General features: G+C 44.2%; 1 protein-coding gene, 1 non-coding gene and 1 pseudogene across 3 annotated transcripts in view; 1 reads left to right on the forward strand and 2 right to left on the reverse strand.

Annotated features, from left to right (window-relative positions):
• GOT2 (glutamic-oxaloacetic transaminase 2) overlaps positions 1 to 21,237 on the reverse strand; it is a 28,343-nt gene extending 7,106 nt beyond the window's left edge. Inside the window, exons 1-7 of one of the 2 annotated variants that reach the window (XM_059381660.1) lie at positions 21,015 to 21,237; positions 7,158 to 7,314; positions 5,358 to 5,486; positions 2,502 to 2,561; positions 1,813 to 1,974; positions 1,482 to 1,586; positions 5 to 155 (exon numbers count right to left, since the gene is read on the reverse strand). In XM_059381660.1, the coding sequence (XP_059237643.1) occupies positions 5 to 155; positions 1,482 to 1,586; positions 1,813 to 1,974; positions 2,502 to 2,561; positions 5,358 to 5,486; positions 7,158 to 7,314; positions 21,015 to 21,103 (853 nt within the window). In that variant the 5' untranslated portion in view covers positions 21,104 to 21,237. The remainder of the gene's footprint in view (positions 1 to 4; positions 156 to 1,481; positions 1,587 to 1,812; positions 1,975 to 2,501; positions 2,562 to 5,357; positions 5,487 to 7,157; positions 7,315 to 21,014) is intronic. The other variant, XM_059381659.1, reaches the window with a different exon arrangement.
• On the reverse strand, positions 9,575 to 9,987 carry LOC132005753 (ORM1-like protein 2; annotated as a pseudogene).
• On the forward strand, positions 13,949 to 14,070 carry LOC132006239 (small nucleolar RNA SNORA38). The gene has a single exon (XR_009401022.1). It is a non-coding gene; the product is annotated as a small nucleolar RNA SNORA38 (small nucleolar RNA).
• Positions 21,238 to 22,093: the final 856 nt, after the last annotated feature.

The raw sequence follows: 22,093 nt of genomic DNA on the forward strand, positions 1-22,093 counted from the left end.
TTACCGTATAAGCCCATGTTCTTGGCATAGGACTGGCAGAGACAAACATTAATGCCCTGTTCGATGAAGTAGCGTACAGCCCAGGCATCCTTGTTACCGTCACCACTGGCAAAGCCTTGGTAGGCCATGTCAAAGAATGCAAAGAGATTGTTTTTCTGGGAAGGAAAAGAGAAGAGCAAAGCTTTAGGCAGTCTGTCTCAAGATGCCCCACATGCTTGCCTGTGCTTATGGGGACCGTATCTGCCTCACAGAGTGAGCAGTCTTCTCCCCTGGTGGCAATTTGGAGATGTTTAATGTTCCTTGAGTTAAGACATCATCATATATTTTTCTTTACTTTGGTGGATATGGTCCCTAAGAAGACATTAAGAAAAGGTACTCTTAATTTTAATCTTCCCAGAAAGCTGCTTGGTCTAACAGGAAGCTCTTTTCAGGCCCAGAGGATTCTGGGCAATTACTCTGGTCCAGTCAACACAGGACCAACATCAGTCTCTTCTGGGGCTAATGTAACTCCAGCAGTCTCATCTTTTACCCAGGACTCATGAGAACCATCTCATCTTCAAAGTGCTCTGTGAATGCTCTTTTTCTTTTCCCCCCTCTGTTTCATTCTGTTTGAACCTTAGGTTTAACAGAATGTAAAGAAAGGGAGACCAAAAGAAGCAAAAATGAAGACACCGGGCAACAAGAATACCGTCCTCTATTGGAATTTTTTTTTTTTTTTTTTTTTAAGTGAACTCTTCCTCCAATGTGGAGCTTGAACTCATAACCCCGAGGTCATGAGTTGCATGCTCTACCAACTGAGCCAGTCAGGTACCCCTCCTTCCTTGAAATTTTGACTAGTGCCTTCTTTGACAGTTGAGCCTGTGAAAGATAACGGCCATGCTGAGGAAACAGGCCAGGACAGGGGACATGACAAAGTGTATAAAGGATGAACATGTAATCCTGGCCAGGACAAATGTAGGTGCCAATTATAGACCTCCTAGGGCCAATGGATGCCCACTGGCCAGGCTGGCCAATGACAAGAGTCCTCAGAATTCCCAGCATCAGGCTGAGGAACAGAAATTATCTCCAAGCTGCTCCTGTACCATCAATTAAGAACTGCAGGGCACCTAGGTGGCTTGGTTGGTTATGCGGCTGACTAGGTTTCAGCTCCAGTTGTGATCTCAGAGTTGTGGGATCAAGCCCTGTGCTGGGTTATGCACTCAGCAGAGTCTGCTTGACATTTTCTCCCTTCCTCTGCACCTCCCCCGACTTGCATGCATGTACGTGCACTCTCCCTCTCAAATAAATGAAGATCTTAAAAACAAACAAACAAACAAACAAACAAACAAAAAACAACCCCAAAACAAAACCCAAATTGCTAATTAATAAGTAAGCAGCTCTTTCCTGACAACTTAATGTGGGCTCAAGGGTAATTAATTCTCATTAAGACTTTGCCCAGTTACTGAACACAGAACTGTGGCTAGTCAGCTCATTCTCCTTACCTTCACCACTGTTGCTATCTCCTTCCACTGCTCAGGGCGGGGGTCCACTCCCGTAGGATTGTGGGCACAGGCATGCAGGAGAAGAACACTTTGCTGTGGCATTTTCTAAAGAGACAACCAAGAGGTGACTATGCAGCTCTGAAAGGAGATAACTTACCTGAAATGCCACAGAGTCACTATTTTGATCACTAACAAAGATAATCTGAGATCTGGAAATAAGTTCATTCCCAGTATTATTACTCAGATACTGAGACCCAGCTGTGAAACATCATATCTCCACAAGGAGGTTTGTTTCCTGTTCCTTCACCCTTGCCCTGAAAGTCACACTTACCGAAATGTCCTCTAGAGCGCCTGTGAAGTCAAAGCCGCACGTCTTGGGGTCATAGTATCGATAACCATGTAGCTGCATGCCTGCGTCCCTGAAGATCGGTGTGTGATTTCCCCAGGACGGTTTGGGCAGAAAGACATCTCGGCTGAACTTAAAAAATCTTTGCTAAAAAATGGGATGAAAGGGAATGGATAAGTGAAGAAGAGGAAAAAAATAAGAAGAGTTGATACATTTTAGGAAGAAGACATTAAGAGGAAGACATTTTTCTCTATTGAACCTCATCTTATCTTTATGAGTGAGAGATAGTAATGACTCAGCAGCAAGACCATGTGAGCTGGAATGTAAGCTCTGATGAGTATATTCGCTGTGTAGCCAAGGGCTTGTCTGGGCCTGTCTTTGTTTGTAAAATGGCGGTAAATGAATCTTCTTCATAAAGATTAAAGGATTAAATGAGTTAAAACAAAAGCTGGTAGTAACAGATATGTGCTCAATAAATAAGATTTATTATTATTATTATTCTATCTTCCTTGTAATTTCTTCTAAGTATCTTTACTTTTCTTACCCCTGACTCTATTCGTCAGAGAACAGGAACTCTTCCAACTTTGGGGAGAGAGGTCATCAAACACACAGGCAATAGGAAACCCCACCATCCTCAACTTACAGCTCATCCCTGAAGCAGTTTCCAGACTCACCAGAAAACTGGCTCCAATCCTCAAGGCCCCAGTTCCAGAAATGGTCTGCACGGTGACATACTGAAGGAGAGAGAGCACGGTCAGTGAGGTATGATACTCTCTACAGGCCCATAACAGAACTGAGGCCAAGCCCAGAGAGGCACTGCTCTGTACACTCAGTTTTCTTCCTGCTGAAGACGTTTCAGATGGTCCTGGGAAATGAGAGAATAGCACTACTGTTTCATTTCCCAATTTGCTAAGAGACAGACGGACTCTCCTTGTGAGTTCTCAAAAGAGCCATCTCTTCAGTTTCCAACATCTTTGCTGACCAAGAAGTTAACTCCTCATGGCTTGTTATCAGTATCATACCGTATAATAGGAGAAATGGTCAGGATACAACTGCTCCTCCCACATGAGAAAGGGTTCATTTATACAGAGACCAAAAAAAACCACTAAGAAAAGTCACTACATTACTGAACGATACCTGAACATCAAAGTTCCTTGAAAAGCAAGTTAACTTATCATTATGAGAATGATAAGGATCACTACATTTTAAAGGCTCAGAAGTTCCATTCTCTGAGTTTTCATAATCTGAAAACATTATCTTTTGAGTAATAGGAAGGTGCCTGAGGTAATCTGTTTCTTCAAATCAGTCAACTTTAAGGAATAAGAAATCACAGATTTTTTTTTTCCTATGGCACTATAGATGTTTAAGGTTCTCTTAAACATAAACTTATTTTCTGGCCAGGGGGGGCAGGAGAAGAAACAGGTGGAGGGGGGAGAGCATAACAAACTCTTTACGGAACGAAGTTTGTCCCTGTGAACTTTGCCGTGACAGAAATAAAAATCAAACTGTGGGGGAAACTGGCAGGCTCAGTTGGTAGAGCATGGGACTCTTGATCTTGGGGTTGAGCCCTACAGTGGATGAAATGGTTACTTAAAAAAATAAAATCTGGGACGCCTGGGTGGCTCAGTTGGTTGGATGACTGCCTTCGGATCAGGTCATGATCCCGGAGTCCCGGGATCAAGTCCTGCATCAGACTCCCAGCTCCATGGGGAGTATGCTTCGCTCTCTGACCTTCTCCTCGCTCATGCTCTCTTTCACTGTCTCTCTCTCAATAAATAAATAAAATCTTAAAAAAATAATAATAAAATAAAATCTTGGCACGCCTGGGTGGCTCAGTGGGTTAAGCCTCTGCCTTCAGCTCAGGTCATGATCTCAGGGTCCTGAGATCAAGCCCCACATCAGGCTCTCTGCTCCGCAGGGAGCCTACTTCCTCCTCCCTCTCTCTGTCTGCCTCTCTGCGTACTTGTGATCTCTGTCTGTTAAATAAATAAATAAAATCTTTAAAATAAATAAATAAATAAATAAATAAATAAATAAATAAATAAATAAAATCTTTACAAGATCCAGAAAAACCAAACAAACCTAACTGTGGATATGATAATATTAATAATTCATAAAGGTACAGCAATTTATGAGACATGCTGCTGTTACTTTAGCTAGACCGACAGAGATAAGCAAAAATTACAGAAGAAATGGAAGCTTTCATGAGGGATTAATAGGCAGTTGATTGCATGGATATCAAACTGTGGATCAGGATCATTACTGTCTCAGTAGGAGGTTGTAGCTTTACTCTTGAGTTCATGATCTAACCTGTGGACTTAGACCAGCCTTGTGAATAAACTGTATTTATTCTGCTCTCCCGGGTGGAAGGGGAGAAATGTTGGCTTAGTTCTGCTACTTTGTTTTTCTCAGGACTTGGCCAGGAAAACAAATATTTAAACATACAAATGTATCCATTAATAAACATTTGTTTCAAAGGAAAGGGAACTACAGTGCTCTGAGGCCCCTCATCACTGCCGAGGCCCCTCGTCACTGTGCTATTGAATGGCCTGGAGGCATCCCAGCAGCCTAGGGCTTGCTCCTCTTCTACAGGAAGGGCTCTCTGGGGGTGCACAAAGACCTCTACTTGTGCGAAGTCTGTGTACAGTACCATCTTCTTCTGCCTTAAGAGGACCCCCAGGAAGACATGTGTACTCCCCCTGTCACAGCTGCAGGATGGTCTTCTGGACCCGAGAGACAAGGGAGGTGGCAGGATGGGAGAAGAGCTGCTTTCTTTTAATGTCTAAACTGGCTGTGAAGGGGCAGCGGAGGAGTGCCAGACTGGTCCTGGCCCCAAGAGACGTGCCTGTGTGCTTCTTCCATCTGAGCTGGAAGCCGAGAACATGAGAGTAGTGGCTAATTATAGGCCTAAAACTGGGCATAGTTTGGCATTTCATCTTTTTTTTTTTCAGATTTATTTACTCATTTGAGACAGAGAGTGAGAATGAGCAGAGGGAAGAGTCAGAGGGGGAAGGAGAAGCAGGTTCCCCACCGAGCAGATAGTCTGAAGCAGGGCTCAATCCCAGGACCCTAGGACCACGACCTGAGCTGAAGGCAGACACCCAAACGACAGAGCCACCCAGGTGCACCTAGTTTGGCATTTTTTTTTTTTTTAAGATTTTATTTATTTATTTGACAGACAGAGATCACAAGTAGGCAGAGCAGGAGGCTGAGAAAGAGAGGGGGAAGCAGGCTCCCTGCTGAGCAGAGAGCCCAATACGGGGCTCGAGCCCAGGACCCCGAGATCATGACCTGAGCTGAAGGCAGAGGCTTAAACCCATTGAGCCACCCAGGCGCCCCTACATGAAATCTTTTAATTTATAAGTATCAACTTACTTTTTCAAGAAGAGATATTAGCAATAGTGCGGTCACCTCAAAATCATCATTACACACAAAGTGATATATCTTATTTATTTAAATTATCTCAAATTTGTTTAAACTATTAAATTTAAAAACAGACTCTGTATGATGCCAAAGTCTGCTCTGCTTACCCGGCTACTTTTCAACACTTCGTTGTTCTCACCCAGGGCCAGCTCTGCAGATGCCTTACAAAACTCAGCAAGTCCTGCAATGGGTAGATATTCTTTGTCCAAATTTTTTGCAGCAATCTGGGCCTCTGCCTAGACAAGAGAAAAGGTATCTGCTTAGTTTCTTCTTCTTACCTGGAATTACAATGATTAAGATTTAATGTTTAATAAATTTAGTTTATATATTAAAGATAAAGGAAGTATAGCCTTGTTTTTATTCAGAAATACTGTTCAAGAAAAAAAGCTAAGTACTACACCTGAAACTAGTATGATACTGTATGTTAACTGCGATTTAAATAAAAATTTGAAAATATACACCAAAAAAGAAAAAAAAAAAAGATTACTTGGTATTTTATAATGTAGAACACAAATATTTGTGATTTAAAAAATTGTATTTTTTTTACAGTTAGGTTTTACATGGGTGGGTACACAATGTTTTCTTGGTTAATATTTAACATATGACATTCCTGGAATGCACAAGAACAAAGTTTATGAGCAACACTTAAAAGAGATATAAGATGATAAAATCAAACTAAATACATAAGAAAGTATTTCAAGGTATAATGCCAGTCTAAGAACTTCAAAGAGTTAATTGTACTAGCCACATCTCTTCTGCTTTGGAGACAGACGTGAGACCAATCCTCACTACTTGTGTGACCCTGAGCAACTCAAATTAGTAACCTTCCTGAGCTTCACTTTCTTCATCTGTTGAATGGGGGGACAACTGTTGCTACAACTCTCACTACTGGCTGAAGACCTGACAAAGGAATGCATGGAAGCGTGTGGTGGTATTCCAGCTTGCAAACCAGCAGACTAATCCTGACTAATCCTGTCAGACTGAGACCAAGGCAATCCCTGCATGACCTGAGACCCAGCAGCCAGCAGTTGCCAGTAAGTCTTCTCATCACAATGGTTTCTCAAACCCTTTTTGTCTACTCTGAGAGCTCCAGAGGTGACCCTTAACTCACACTCCCACAGACTTAGATACTTCTTCTTTCAGGGGTTCATTCAGCCCATGTTCTTACTTCATTGGCTCCTGAGGGCCTGAGCCTGCTGGCTTCAGGGCAGTCAGCTCAGATGATTACGGAGTGCTATACCCTGACCCGGAAGTATTCCTTTGTAACTTTCACTCACGGTGCCCAGTTCTGCTCTATGGAGGAAGGATGCATCACCAGCCCATTTTCGGAAGTGACAGAGCATTGATATATCAACAGAGGAGGTGTAGATGGAAAGGGAACACATGCTTTCCTTAAAAAAACTGTTCTAAGGGAATTGACTATTTAAAGTTATAGTGATTACCAACAGAAAGAACAGTGATAAACATGTCATAAAAATAGAGCGAATTATTCTGTAGTTCAGTATGAAGGGACAGAGCATGCCTGTGTGGGAGAGCTTATTAAGGCCATCACCATGAGAGAAATGGAAAATAACGGCAGCAACCCTCACCCACAAAGGGCTATTCTTATTACCAAGAGGCAATGCTTAAATTCTTAGTCCTTTTGTGCACCCTCAGGATTAAATATGACACTATGCCTGCTTTACAGATAATCACTTAAATTCAATCTCGAGAAAGACCACATAGTTCCAATCTGTCACTTTTACAGCAAGGAGCCCAGAGCCCAGAAACCCGAGTGATTTAAGCAGCTGGTGCCAGAACTGGAACCAGGTCTCCTGACTCCCAGCCTGGCGCTCTTTCTGTCACTCTCAAGGAGCTCTCTTCAGTTGATCCATCCCAAGAAGGCAGGAGATAGATGGCAAACTTACTTTCCGGACACTAGGGAGCACATACGGCTTTCCATTATCATCCCGGTAGGCACCAACTCCCAGATTCATCTTTTTGCTGTTGGTGTCTCTCTTAAAGGCTTCTGTGACTCCCAGGATGGGATCTGGGGGCCCCATTTCCACATGGGTCCACCAAGAGCTGAAATGAGAAATAAAAGAAAATACAGTAGCTGGATTTCCATGGCCAGAGACATCTCAAATCTGCCAGAGCACTTTGCAGAGGAGGGCAGAATACCAAATGCAAATAAAATGAGGAGCAGAAGAGGGACACCCCAATCATCCTGGGGAGGACAGGGTGCATATGTAGGCTTTCACAGTCCAAATCTGATCTAAATTCCCAGGCAAAGACTATTTCATGTAATTTGGCTGTGAGAAACTGAGAGTGGTAAAAGATAACATAAGAGAAGCAAGCAAGGGGCGCCTGGGTGGCTCAGGGAGTTAAGCTGCTGCCTTCAGCTCAGGTCGTGATCCCGGGGTCCTGGGATCGAGTCCCACATCAGGCTCTCTGCTTTGGTGGGGAGCCTGCTTCCCTTCCTCTCTCTCTGCCTGCCTCTCTGCCTACTAGTGCGCTCTGTCAAATAAATTAAAAAAAAAAAAAAAAAAGAAAAGAAAAGAAAAGAGAGAGAAGCAAGCAGGGACCGTTGCTTGCTCGGTCCTTGAACGTTACGTGACCACCCCCCCTCCCCGCGCCCCATAAAGGTGCTTGGGTTTTAGCCTGTTCTCAAACTTGTTAAAGGGTAGCATTTGCAGAGGTTGTTAAAAACATAGGTTCCCGTGTTCCAGCTTGGATATGGTGAGACCATGTACAGTTATTGAAGTTTTTTGGGGGGCAGGAGGAAGCGGGTTGATCAGGTAAGTGGAGTGACATGAACAGCCTTGCCTTTTTAGAGCCCATCTGGTCGCAAGGAGGGGTACTGAATGTAGAGTGTTAAAAGCGGATGCAGAAGGATCACTGGTTCATTACTTAGCAAAAGAGATAAAGGGATTGGGGCCTAAACCAGGACAAGGCAGGAGGGGCAGAGAGGAAGACAGAATTTCGAGGTATTTCGGAATTAAAAATCAGCAAGAACTACATGTAACAACCTATTCATCCTCTCACTACTTAATTAAAATGCTGGACAATGTTTATTATTCTGTGTTTATGAGAGTCATGATTTTGCCTTAAAAAATTATCCCCTGGGGAGGGGGCTGAGGGGAGGGGTAACCGGATAACAGACATTAAGGACAGCATGTGATGTAATGCACACTGTTATAGAAGACTGATGAATCACAGGCCTGCACCTCTGAAACCAATAACACATTATGTGTTAATTAATTGAATTTGAATAAAAATGTTTAAAAAAATTATCCCTTAATAGTCTTGGGGTGGGGGGGGTCATCCACCTGGACCAGGTGAACTACACTGTTAGGGAAGTACACTTCATCTTTCCTTGGTGTCCTGAGGTAATCTCAAGAGGCAACAGAACTTTATTTTCTTGGGACCCTAGGTGGCTCAGTCAGTTAAGCATCTGCCTTCTGCTCAGGTCATGAACCCAGGGTTCTGGGATTGAGTCCCACAATGGGCTCCTTGCTCAGGAGGGAGCTTGCTTCTCCCTCCGACTGCTGCTCCCCCTGCTTGTGCTCTCTCTGAAAAATAACTTTATTTTTGGGAAAAAGAATTACATTTTCTTTTAGAGTGTTGGGGGGGGGTGTAGGGGAGGGGCAGAGGGAGAAACTCTTAAGTAAGCTTCACACCTAGCACCGAGTCTGATGTGGGGCTCAATCTCACGACTAAGATCATGACCTGAGCCAAAACCAAGACCTGGGATGCATCACCAACTGAGCCACCCAGGTGCCCCTCAAAATTATTATTATTGTTATTATTTTTTTAAAGATTTTATTTATCTTTTTGACAGACAGAGATCACAAGCAGGCAGAGAGAGAGGGGGAAGCAGGCTCCCCGCTGAGCAGAGAGCCCGATGTGGGGCTCCATCCCAGGACCCTGGGATCATGACCCGAGCCGAAAGCAGAGGCTTTACCCTTTAACCCACTGAGCCACCCAGTGCCCCTCAAAATTACCTTTATTATAAGGAAAACACACAGCAAAATAGAGCTGGAAGGTGGTGGGGATGCTGATCTGGAAAAACTTAATCAGCAAACAAGCTGCCCAAACATGGCTTCTTACTGTGTGTGTGGGGGGAGGGGGGAGCGATTTAGCCTTTATCTTTCCTGCTTTTCCTGATTCCAAGAAACCTGCTCTTGGCAGGGCTGGGCCCAGGTAGCCTTGTTTTCTAATCTATTCTCTTCCCTGGGAAGAGAAAGGTTGGCAAAAGTTGTAGAGCTTTCAGGCTTTAAAGATACAAAAGGTTATACATATGGAGAAGGAAAGGATGTTCTAGCCCTTTGGTCGAGTGTTATCCTCAGTATTTGTTGATGCCAAAGACACAAAGCCCACAGAACTGGGTAACTTAGGCAGCAGTATGCTGAGCAATGAGGCTGTGTAGATGAGGTGCAGAAACTGGCCAGGAGGTAGAGGACAGTGGGAGAAAGGCTGAGGAATTTGTTGGAAGACGTAAACTGGAGCCTACAGTCCATCTGTTTCCAGTGTGTCACCCCTTAGTGAGGGGTTTTAAAGGGTGTCCCTTTCACTGTATATTAAGACACCACAGGCAAGTTATGGATGGCGTCAGTCAGCGTCGGTCAGGTCTAGACAACAGGAATGCGGAGTAGAACATGAGGCAGTCCTACCAAGACAATGCAGGCCAGCCAGATGCCCTGACTTCATCACTCAAGCGCTGGGGTTTACTTTGCTGTGTGCCACCCTGACCTTCATTCTCCTGGGTTCAGAAGCCCCTCCAACAGAGGCAGGGCACTGGCTTCCACACCTGTGGTCTCCAGGAAGGAGCCTGAGGCAAAAATTGTTTCTTTGGCTTGTTTCCTACTGCTACTAATCTGGGGCTTTGTTTCTGGTTCACCTAAGGCCGATAAGCCAGTCCTCATCAGTAGCAATGATGGTAAATCTGGTTTTATGATCTCATCATTCAGTAATCTCTGAAAACGGGTAGCAGAGATCCAGTCTCTGTTGGGTGAGAGATGATGCATAATCTGGTTTGTTGTTTGATTTTGTTTATTTGAAGCTTAATCAAGAATTTTGCAGCTCTGCGGCGCCTGGCTGGCTCAGTTGGTAGAGCATGGGACTCTTGATCCTGGAGTGGTGGGTGGGTCTGAGTCTCACGTTGGGTCTAATAGAGATTACCTAATAAAATCTTTTTTTTTTTTTTAATTTTTAAATGATTTTATTTATTTGAGAGAGACAGAGAGACCCTGAGAGGAGAGAGGTCAACGGGAGAAGCAGACTCTCTGCTGAGCAGGGAGCCCGATGTGGGACTCAATCCCAGGACTCCAGGATCACGACCTGAGCCGAAGGCAGTTGCTTAACCAACTGAGCCACCCAGCTGCCCCTCCCTAATAAAATCTTCAAAAAAATATTTTTTTTTGCAGCTCTTTATCAGAATTGTGAGGTTTTCATTTGTGTTTACTCTTGTTCTGTGGCCAAAGCTGTAGACCTGTAGAGCTATAAGACCTCTATGTGTCAGTAATTGAGAAAGGTTTTTTTGTTTTCCTTCTGAGTGTCTGAATGTGAAATGTTTTCCAGCTCTGTCGGGTACTGATAAATTTAGATCATAAAAATCTTGGGGGAAAAAAAAAATCTTGGGGAACCTGGGTGGTTCAGTCCATTAAGGGCCTGACTTTTGAACTCAGCTCAGATTTCGATCTCAGGGTCCTGAGTTCAAGTCCTACACTGGGCTCCACTTAAAAAAAATCTCAAAGGTGTTCTGTTCTAACTGTGTAAAGAGACTGTATTTCTAGTACTTTAAATGTGCTAGAGAAAAGTTTTTTTCTTAAGGATACTAACTCGGAAATGTTTAAAAAATTCAAGTTCACATCAGTCTTATAAACCCTTTGAGACTAGTTTAACTGATTTAATAGAACTAGTTAGGTCTTTAATTTGTTCATGTTAAGTATGATACAGGCATACACTTTATTCTATGTGGCTTTGCTTTTCCTAAATTTACATTGGTTTACTGGACTATAAGCTAACTTGCTTCTTCTTCTTCTTCTTTTTTTTTTTTAAAGATTTTATTTATTTGTCAGAGAGAAAGAGAGAGAGAAGTGAGCAACCACAAGCAGGGGGAGAGGCAGGCAGATGGAGAAGCAGGTTCCCTGCCAAGCAGGGGAGCCTATAGTCCATGCTGAGATGGAGCCTGAGATTATGGCCGAAGCTGAAGGCAGACACTTAACTGACTGAGCCACCCAGGAGCCCCCTTTTATTTATTTATTTATTGAGGATTTTATTTATTTATTTGAGAGAAAATGAGTGAGAGAGAGCATGAGAGAGGAGGAGGTCAGAGGGAGAAGCGGACTCCACAAGGAGCTGGGAGCCTGATGCGGGACTCGATCCTGGAAGCCCGGGATCATGACCTGAGCCAAAGGCAGTCACCCAACCAACTGAGCCATGCAGGCGCCCAAGGAGTCCCCTTTTTAAAAGATTTTTATTTATTTGAGGAGAGAGAGGAAGGAGGGTACACAAGTGAGGGGAAGAAAGAGGGAGGAGATTCCCTGTTGAGCAGGGAGCCAGCTGTGGGGCTTTATCTGAGGACCCTGAGATCATTACCTGAGCCCAAGGCAGATGCTTAACTGACTGAGCCACCCAGGAGCCCCTTTTTTTCCTCTTTTTTTGATTCATTCATTCGTAACTTTACCCCCAGCATGGACCCCAATGTGGGCCTTAACTCATGACCCCAAGAACAACATCTAAGCTGAAACCAAGAGTTGGAGGCTTAACCTTAGACTGAGTAACCCAGGCACCCCAGTAAGTTAAATTTTTTAGAAGCTTTATTTTTTTTAAGAAAGATTTTATTTATTTGAGAGAGAGGGAAAGGGAAAAGCATATTCCCTGCTAAGCAGAGAGCCCGATGCGAGGCTCAATCCTAGGATCCTAGGATCATGACCTGAGCTGAATGAAGCCAGATGCTCAGCTGCCTGAGCCACCCAAGCACCCCATAGAAGAATTTGAGATTTATAGAAAATTAAGCAGCTGCTATAGAGTTCCCAACACCTGCTCCCCCACCAAGAATCCCCTCTTATTACTTACATTTTATATTAGTAGAGTACATTTGTTACAAGTAATGAACCAATATTGACACATTATTAAATCCACACTTTATTCAGATTTCTTCAGTTTTCACCCAATGTCCTATTTCTGTTCTAAAGGTCCACCCAGGATATCATATTGCATTCACTTGTCATGTCTCCTTGGGCTGTTCTTCATGGTGGCATTTTTAGATACTTCTTATTTTTGATCACTCTGACAGTTTTGGGGAGTACTGGCCAGGCATACTACAGGATATCTATCGGACTTTGATATTTTGCTCATTAGACTGGAGTTATGAGTGGTTAGGAGAACAGTCATTTTATTTTCTAATATGGCTGCTTGAAGATAATTTCCGAGATCTTTAAGTAACTTAAAAAATCTTAGACTAATATAATTATGAATTAATGGGTTAATCAATGGAAACGTAGATAATTTCTAAGTAAGACAGGATACAGACACACTGATTACTAAGCATAGTTTTTATATATTTTATTTCCTATTTTTATATGTGCTTGAGAGGTTATAGCCTTGGGTGATTTTATTAATTAAAACAATTTTGGGGGGGAAGGTTAAACAACAAATTTATTTTCTCACAGTTCTGGAAACTAGAAGTCCAGAGCTTTGGGTCACTTTAGTGAACATGTTCTTTGTTTTCATTTTAAGGGGAAAAAATATATACACATATACATATATGTATATATATACATAGAAAGTTTAAAAAGGATATATGTGTGGCTGTAGAAGCTGAACTATGTGTCGACTGGTCTTCTAAAATGCTTGTGTAGGACTGACATTAGAACCCTCCCTTCATGGGACGCCTGGGTGGCTCAGTTGGTTAAGCAGCTGCCTTCGGCTCAGGTCATGATCCCAGCGTCCTGGGATCGAGTCCCACATCAGGCTCCTTGCTCAGCGGGGAGCCTGCTTCTCCCTCTGCCTCTGCCTGCCATTCTGTCTGCCTGTGCTCGCTCTCTCCCCTTCTCTCTCTGATAAATAAATAAAATCTTTAAAAAAAAAAAAAAAAAAAGAACCCTCCCTTCGGTTTTGTCTGTGAAAGTAACTTCCTTAACGAGTGGCTGAGAATATGAAAGGATCAACTGTGACAGAGATATGCAATGTTGTATATGTTTTTGTTTTCCAAAGGAAAAAAACAAACTGTGTTGTCCTAAAGCAAAGGTCCTCAAACATTTTGGTCTTTGGATCCTTTTTTATTCTTTACACTTGTTGAGGGCCTGAAACAGCTTTTATTTATGTGTAGTGTAACACCAATATTTTACTGTATCAGAAAATAAAACTCAGAAACTGTTACACTGTGTTGAAGTATCAGCTTGTTCTAAATAAATATGAAAGAGCATTTAAGGACAAAACTTGGAAAATGAATTTTGTCTTAATTCGTTAGAACTGAGTCTGAAAAGCTATGAAAGATTTTATGAAATTTATTATTTATTATTATTTATTATGAAATTTTCTTTTTTGAGGAAGAGATCAGGGAGGGCAGCAGAAGGAGAAGCAGATTCCCCGCTGAGCAGAGAGCCCAACGTGGGGCTTAATCCCAGAAGCCTGGAATCATGACCTGAGCAAAGGGCAGACTCAACCAACTGAGCCACCTAGGTGTTAACATTTTTAAAAGTTGCTCAGTCTTCCCACCTGCAAAGGTGTGTCCTATCTTTGGACACGTAAGAATTGGAGGCAAAGAAATGCGGAACTGGAGAAGTCTGGGGCCAGCTTGCTCCCTGCAGGCTCAGGATGAACCATACAAGAGGGAAGAAAAAAAAAGTTTGCTCAGTCTTCCTTGGTTAAGTGATTAATGACTTTACCTGTAACACAAAACGTAATTTTTTTACCTCCTGTGTAATCTGTCTAGGTAGTGGAGATTCTTTGTTTTACTAGACTACTTCTCTATGCTTTGTGTTGACTCTCTTATGTCCCTGTTAAAGGAAAAAACAAAACACAAAACATAGTTCCTCACATATGAAATGGTTTCATAATCAAGTCACATGTTTAATTTTAAAGTTCTGTCATTTTAATTAAGACAGTGATTAATTCTCAGGCACTCACAATCTTATCTTAACTAAGTGATCAAATACCTAACAGTTTTTTTGACTTGGCCTTCCCATATTGAATCCTAAATATAGAAAACATAAACTTTCAGGCTATCTTTCACCTAAAACTACTTTGAGATTTCTAAGAGGGCACCCAAGGAGCTCCATTCATGTTTCCAATAAACACTCTCTTGGCACCAGGCAGCATTAATATATCAAAACTGAGGTTTTACTCATGGTGAATTACTGTTCTGAAAAAAAGATTATTCTACTCCTTTTCTTCATGGCAAATAAGCAAAAAGCTTTTTACAGTTTCATATTATGGAAAACAAGGTCTTTATGATCTCCTAAATCCCAGTCACTGAGCATGGGCTATGTGCGAAGAGCTGGGAATATAAAGAAGAGTAAAACCACCCCTCACAACCACATTGGCCCAGGGGGGTGACCTCCAGGGAGTTCTAAACAATGCACGCTACAGTGGAGGGGGGGACGTACAGTGATAAAGTCAGGCTCAGAGCACAGAATATTATTTTTCATAGCCTTGAGGCAGGCCCTAATAACCTGGGGAAGGAAGAGAAAGAACAGGCCTAGGGATACTTCCAGGAGGAGGTGTCATATGAGGTGAGTGCTAAGGATGACAGGAGGAAACAAGGCGCTCCCAGCAGAGACCTAAGAATAAAGGTTAAAGGTGAAAAAGAGCTTGGTGGTGGTGGTGGTGGTGGGGTGTTGAAGTGACAGGTGGAAGCTAGGGAAGCCATCTTAGCCAATCAAATGTTTTACACAGCACAGGGAGAGTTCTCTGTGCTCACCATGCTGACAAGCTCAGTGAGAACTTCCTTCTTGAAAATGGTTTTTCTTTCTTTCTTTCTTTCTTTCTTTCTAAGATTTTATTTATTTATTTGACAGAGATCACAAGCAGGCAGAGAGGCAGGCAGAGAGAGAGAGGAGGAAGCAGGCTCCCTGGGGAACAGAGAGCCTGATTCAAGGCTCGATCCCAGGACCCTGGGATCATGACCTGAGCTGAAGGCAGAGGCTTTAACCCACTGAGCCACCCAGGCGCCCCTTGAAAATGGTTTTGTTGTTGAACTTGTTAGTAGCCAGTGAGCACTCACGCACCTCACTCCTCCATGAGGCACACTGGATGGCTCAGCACAGCACTAGAGTTAAATTTATGCTCTTCTGACTCCTTGAAAACTGCCTGAGTATTAGCAGCTGTAATTGTTACATATAGTTAATTCTGTTAATGAAGAATAAATTATTCCATTTTTGGATTTCCCAGGCTTTTATCAGCTTGCCTTAGAAATGTTAGTACTGGGCAACCTGTATGGAGTCAAGTAACAGCTCAGCGGCCTACCAGCTTGGGTGAGCACAGGCAAGCCAATTAAGTTCTAAGTTTCAACTTTCCTTATCTGTAAAGTGAGGGCATAGCAGTTCCTATCCTACAGGGGTGTTAGAAGGATGAATGGAGGGTTTTTTTTTTTTAAGATTTTATTTATTCATCTGACAGAGAGATCACAGTAGGCAGAGAGGCAGGCAGGCAGAGAGAGGGGGAAGCATGCTCCCCGCTGAGCAGAGAGCCCAATGTGGGGCTCGATCCCAGGACCCTGGGATCATGAACTGAGCCAAAGGCAGAGGCTTTAACCCACTGAGCCACCCAGGCGCCCCAGAAGGATGAAGGGAGTTATTAAATATAAAACACTAAGAGCCTGGAACAGAGTGAGTGTTTGCTGTTAGCTAGTATCACTGCTACTAAATTATTACTTCTATGCTTTCATTTGTAACTATCGTGCCCTGAGTATCCTGTCTCATGAGGCAAGTATGTAGATAAAAGTCAAGAATCATACGGTCATAATTTTTACGACCAAATACAGGTCTTTCTTGCTTTTCAATTATTTCTTCTTAGTTTTTCTACAGTCCTGGGGGACATTATTACCATCCTTTTCCCTCACTGTCTCTATTGCCAGGACTCAAAATCCCTCTCTTGTTTTTCATTGTTGTAGGCTGCTTAGCTGTTCCAGTGTCTAAGCAACAGTAAGAAACAAATACCTTGAAGCAACTTCTGACTTGGGCCTGAAGAAAGCTTCCTTTATTTCCTACCCACAATTCAGATCCTGAAGACATGTAGCCACCTGCCTCTATATGTCACTGTCATTAACTGATGAGGGAAAGGAATACTTTGAATGCCAAGGACATATTATAGAAAACTTCCAGTAAGCAATTTTCATTTTTAAAAAAGGTATCTCTGTCTCTAAGGCCTTTAACCAACAATGACAGGACTGCTGCCTCAAGCTACAAGGACAGAAGGCACCATTCTTATTAAATGGTGCGAAAAGTACTTATTAATCAAGTTCTTTCTTTTTTTTTCAAAAAAGATTTTATTTATTTGACAGAGAGAGAGAGATCACAAGTAGGCAGAGAGGCAGGCAGAGAGAGAGGTGGAAGCAGGCTCCCCGCAGAGCAAAGCGCCCGACATGGGGCTTGATCCCAAGACCCTGAGATCATGACCCGAGCCAAAGGCAGAGGTTTAACCCACTAAGCCACACAGGCACCCCCATCAAGTTCTTTCAAAAGTTTATTGAGCACAGAGATTCTCATTGAAACCATACCCTTGAGTTTTCTGGCAGAGATCTCATCAAGAGTGGTATCTTTTGGGGCGCCTCGGTGGCTCAGTGGGTTAAAGCCTCTGCCTTCAGCTCTGGTCATGATCTCAGGGTCCTGGGATCCAGCTCCACATCAGGCTCTCTGCTTAGCAGGGAGCCTGCACCGCCACCCCACTGCCTGCCTCTCTGCCTACTTGTGATCTCTGTCAAATAATAAAATCTTTAAAAAAAATAGAGTGGTATCTTTTAAAAATTCTAAAAGCAATTTTACAATATTGAATCTTAATCTAAATATAGGAGCAGGGATACTCGATTCGATTAGTTCTACATCATGTTCAGAATCTCTGTGCCCTTCATTACTCCATTCCTTAAAAGGGTAAAGACTATGCACACAATGTAAGAACCATGATGTTTTCAAGGGACAGTAACAGATGAAAACAATGTTCTAGGGACAAAACTGATGGTGATAACCTGTGGCCTACAAACTGATTCCTACCAATGTACTTTGGACAAAAATGCAAAGCCTCAGTCATTGAGCAATGCTGACCAGCAAACCAAAACACATTAGGTAAAAACTATTCAAATAAAATATTTCTAATTCAAAGGCCTTGCAATTTTTCTGGGAACCTCTCTGGTGCTTTGTAGTTTAAAAATATGCTTTTCCTCACATTCTTCTTCTTCTTTTAAAAGATTTTATTTATTTATTTGAGACACACAGAGAGAAAGAGACAGAGAGCACAAGCACAGAGGAAGGTGAGAGGGAGAAGCGGACTCTCCACTGAGCAGGGAGCCCGATGCAGGGCTTGATCCCAGGACCCTGGGATCATTACCTGAGCTGAAGGCAGATGCTTAACCAACTGAGCCACCCAGGTGCCCCTCATATTCTTATTTTAAAATAAGGAGAGAAGTTAATTTGTTCATGATCATGAGCTAAAAATGGCAAAGATGATACTATAATCCTGATTTCTATTACTAGTTATTATACTACTATTGTACACTGCCTTCCTCCCACCCCAAGATTTTTATTCATTTATCTGAGAGCGAGCTAGTGAGTATGAGGGTAGGGAGGTGCAGAGGGAGAGACTCTTTAGGCAGACCCTCCACTGAGTGCAGAGCCCATCTATGGGGCTCAATTCCATGACACTGAGATCATGACCCAAGTCAAAAAAACCGAGTCAAACGTTCAACCGACTGAATAGCCCAGAAGTACCCCCCCTTTTAAAATTTTTACTTATTTGAGAGAGCAAGAGCACACTGCCTTTGTAAAAGGTCTCATGATACTCCTTTAGTTATTTCACTAAATATTAAATAACCAGAGTAATTAAGAACAGATCATTTTATAAACCAAATTCATGAGCATATTTTCCTTTCTTCATTGACCTGGGATTAAGGCTGATCTCATGTCACTATGTTTTCACAGCTGTCAGGAAGAGAAGGTTAAATGTTGAGTGCTTTCTGTTTAAAAAACGCAGCTAAATGAAACATTTGAACTTAGAGTTCCATCTAAATGACCCAACACCAATTAACTACTTCATAGGATAAATCCTCAGTTCTTTAGAATAGTGACTGCCAAGGTTGACTTGTAGTAAAATGAGCTAATTTATTTATTTATTTATTTTTAAAGATTTTTAAAAATATATTTATTTGACAGAGATCACAAGTTGGCAGAGAGGCAGGCAGAGAGAGAGGAAGGGAAGCAGGCTCCTTGCTGAGCAGAAAGCCTTATGCGGGGCTCAATCCCAGGACCCTGGGATCATGACCTGAGCCAAAGGCAGAGGCTTTAACCCACTGAGCCACCCAGGTGCCCCTATTTATTTATTTTTAAAGATTTTATTTATTTATTTGACAGAGTTCACAAGTAGGTGGAGAGGCAGGCAGAGAGAGAATGAAAGGGAAGCAGGCTCCCCCGCTGAGCAGAGAGCCCAATGAGCTTGATCCCAGCACCCTGGGATCATGACCTGAGCCGAAGGCAGAGGCTTTTACCCACTGAGCCACCTAGGTGCCCCAAAATGAGCTGTTTAAAAAAGAAAGGAAAAGAAACTTCAATTAGCTGGGTTTATTTTACATGTTTTTGCTTTGGATTTTGGTAAAGATCGCTTTCACAGTGGCAGCAATGCAGGTTCTCACTTTTTTGTCTGAACAGTTACCAGTCTGCCAGTTACGGAATCTGGCCCTATCACTCAATCATGTATCATTGTTTAAACCTGAACAACACCTTCTCAGCTTCAAATGCTCAAATATTTTAAGACTTTACATCAGTGAACAAAGTCGGTAAGGTTTCTGCTCTCACGGAACTTACATTCTCATTGTGAAAAGACAGAAAAGAAAAGTGAGTCAGCCACTCAAAGAATGACTAAAAGGTCACACCCATAGGGATTTTCACCAAGTACTTTAAGCCACCCAACAAAATCTATACAACAGTAATTACTGTAAGATCACTACAATGTTGAAAGACTTTTCTCTTGCCCATCATTTCAGACACCCCTTTCTCTTCTCCGTATTAGTTGCATAAATGATAAACCCTCTCTCAATCTGGTCCACTAGATAGGCTGGTTTAAAGAGCATACCTTGACAAGGGGCCAAGGAGGAGCTAAATCAGGGAGAGAGAAAATGTGAGAGCCCAAGCAAAACTGTACTGCCAACAGGAGGCTGCATAAAGGACAAACTGTTCCCCTGGCTTGAAGAGGACATGCAAACAATCAAGGCACCCATAAGGGCCAAAGCTTTGCTCCTTGTAGCCAGTATCTACCTGGAGGTGAGTTGGAGAGTAGGTTCCTCATTACGAGGTACTTTAGGATACTGTTCCAAATTTCCGCCTTTTTAAAAATTTTATTTTATTTATTTATTTGACACAGAGAGAGAGAGAGATCACAAGTAGGCAGAGAGGCAGGCAGAGAGAGGGGGAAGCAGGCTCCCCGCTGAGCAGAGCCTGATGTGGGGCTCCATCCCAGGATCTTGAGATCATGACCTGAACCGAAAGCAGAGGCTTAACCCACTGAGCCACCCAGGCGCCCCACCAAATTGCCTTCTTGAGTGAATTAATTGCCTGGCTCAGGTCTCCACTGAGAAGGAATTGCTAATTTGTTCTAAACTACGTACTTTTTTGTTGCACCACTTAGCACACAGTGTGAAATTACATTTTTGAAATTTTTTTGAGCGACACCGGTCTCTCGCTCAAACTTAGCATCTGATCCAGCACCTGGCTTTGAGAAACAGGTGACGAACTACTTACTTAATAAATGAGTGCAGAGTGAGGTGAAGAGGAAGAACCGGGACCTCCCTACAGTCAAACAAACAGGAGGTGAACTACACCTTGACTCTTTTCCACGTGAAGGCCACACGACCCAGGGGTCACCGGCAACTGAGGCAATAACACGGGGTTGGGGTGAGGGGTAGGGAGAAAGGATGCCACGCACCAAGGTCAGTGGATGCAGGAACGAAAGCTGGGCCCGAAAGCCGGAGCCCCGGGAGCCTTCCTGCCATGTACTTCCCATCCCCGGGCCCACGACCAGCTGCACGCCCCAGGCCTGCCAACCCTGCTCAGGCCCCAACGAGGCCGGGACAGGTGAGTCCCGCCGTGCCCCAGGGTAGCCCATCAAGGACACCCGCGCCCCTCCGCGCCGCAGCCAATCGGCGCGAGGCAGTCTCGGGGGCGCAGCCAATCGGCGCCAGGCCGGCCGGCACTGCGGCCCCGTGTGTTCTCCCCTCGCCACCCTTCCCCCACCCCACGGCGCCGAACTCGCGTCTCGTGACCCCCCCCCCCAACCCGTGAATGGGAGTCCGGGTGCCGTAGAGGGCCACACTTTCTAACCCCCGGGGAACGCGTGGGCACGCTCTCCTACGGTCCTGGGGGGCGAGGGAGGGGAGGGCTGTAGGACCCCGACCGTCATTTCGAGGCCCCGACGCTCAATTATCAGCCCCCAGTGAAGCCGAGGGGGCGTCAGAGAAAGCGTGTGTGTGATACTCGCGCTTGTGCTTGGGGGGCAGGGGTGGAAGTCCTGGGGCGTCCGCAGCCCGGGTGGGCAGGCCTATTGTCCACGGTTCCTTCTCCGCCTCCCCTGCTTACCTGGCTCTGGCAGAAGCCGCAGCAGCGAGGCCTGGGTGGAAAGCGGCGGCGACCCCGGCGAGGACGCGGCCAGAGTGCAGCAGGGCCATGGTGGGCGGCAAGAAGGCAGTGGGTAGCTGCAGGACGGAGCGCAGCGCCAGCGGACGCAGACACCGAGGCGCGGGCTCCCGCTGAAGGTAAGGACAGCGACTTCCCCGGGGCGGCTAGAGCGGCCGTCCGTCGTCCGTCGTCCGGAGCGTCGTCACAGCGCACCCTGGCGCCCGGAGCGCAGACAGCGAGGCCTCCTGCACCGCGCGGTGTGTGGGCTCGCCGTGGAGTCTGCACTCCCGCGCCACGTGGTCCCCGAGTATGGTGACGGTGCGGTTTGTCGTGGTTCGCAGCGCCTGAAAAGCTTTCGTTTGATCACGACGGACCAGACAGTACGGCCGCTATCACGCCAGTTTAAAAGCTGGGAAAATGTAGGCTGATGTAGGCAAAGTAATTTGCCTCCTGCCGTACAGCCCCGTAGGCAATGTTGCCAGTCCTCAATCTTTAGGGGGATGTTTCGTGAAGTGCAAATCGCCTCACCTTCTTCCCGAGTTTCTTTATCCATGTTTGTAGAGGATAACGGGGCCGTCTCGTGGGGGGTATTTGTGAGGATTAAGTGAGATTAGCCGATTATGTCTAAAAACGGCCTGGTTTAGCAGCACAAGATAACCCGTGGTTATTAATGACAAACTTGTGTTTTTCAAATCCTTGCAGTTGTGTGTGGAAGGGAATTAATCATTTCTGAAGGGAAAAATGAGTACATTGGAGATATCAGAAGTTGAATGATTCAATCAAGTCGGCTCGAAAGAACGGCTGTTTCTCTGACACTTCTAAAAATCCCAAGTAGAACTGTGTCCCTTTACAATTTATCTCCTTGCCTGAGTGAATAATCCAAACACCTATCCAAGGTCGTATTCTAGGTCTTTCCCAGTCTGGCCCCTGCTGACTGTCCCAGACTCATCTGCTCTCTATCTGGCCTTAACCTATGCTCCTAGAGGCCAGGACTTTTGATTCCAGCACTCCATTAGCTTCTTACAGCTGCTGTAACAAAG

This window comes from Mustela nigripes, chromosome 17, assembly GCF_022355385.1.
Source record: "Mustela nigripes isolate SB6536 chromosome 17, MUSNIG.SB6536, whole genome shotgun sequence".
Lineage (NCBI taxonomy): Eukaryota > Metazoa > Chordata > Mammalia > Carnivora > Mustelidae > Mustela > Mustela nigripes.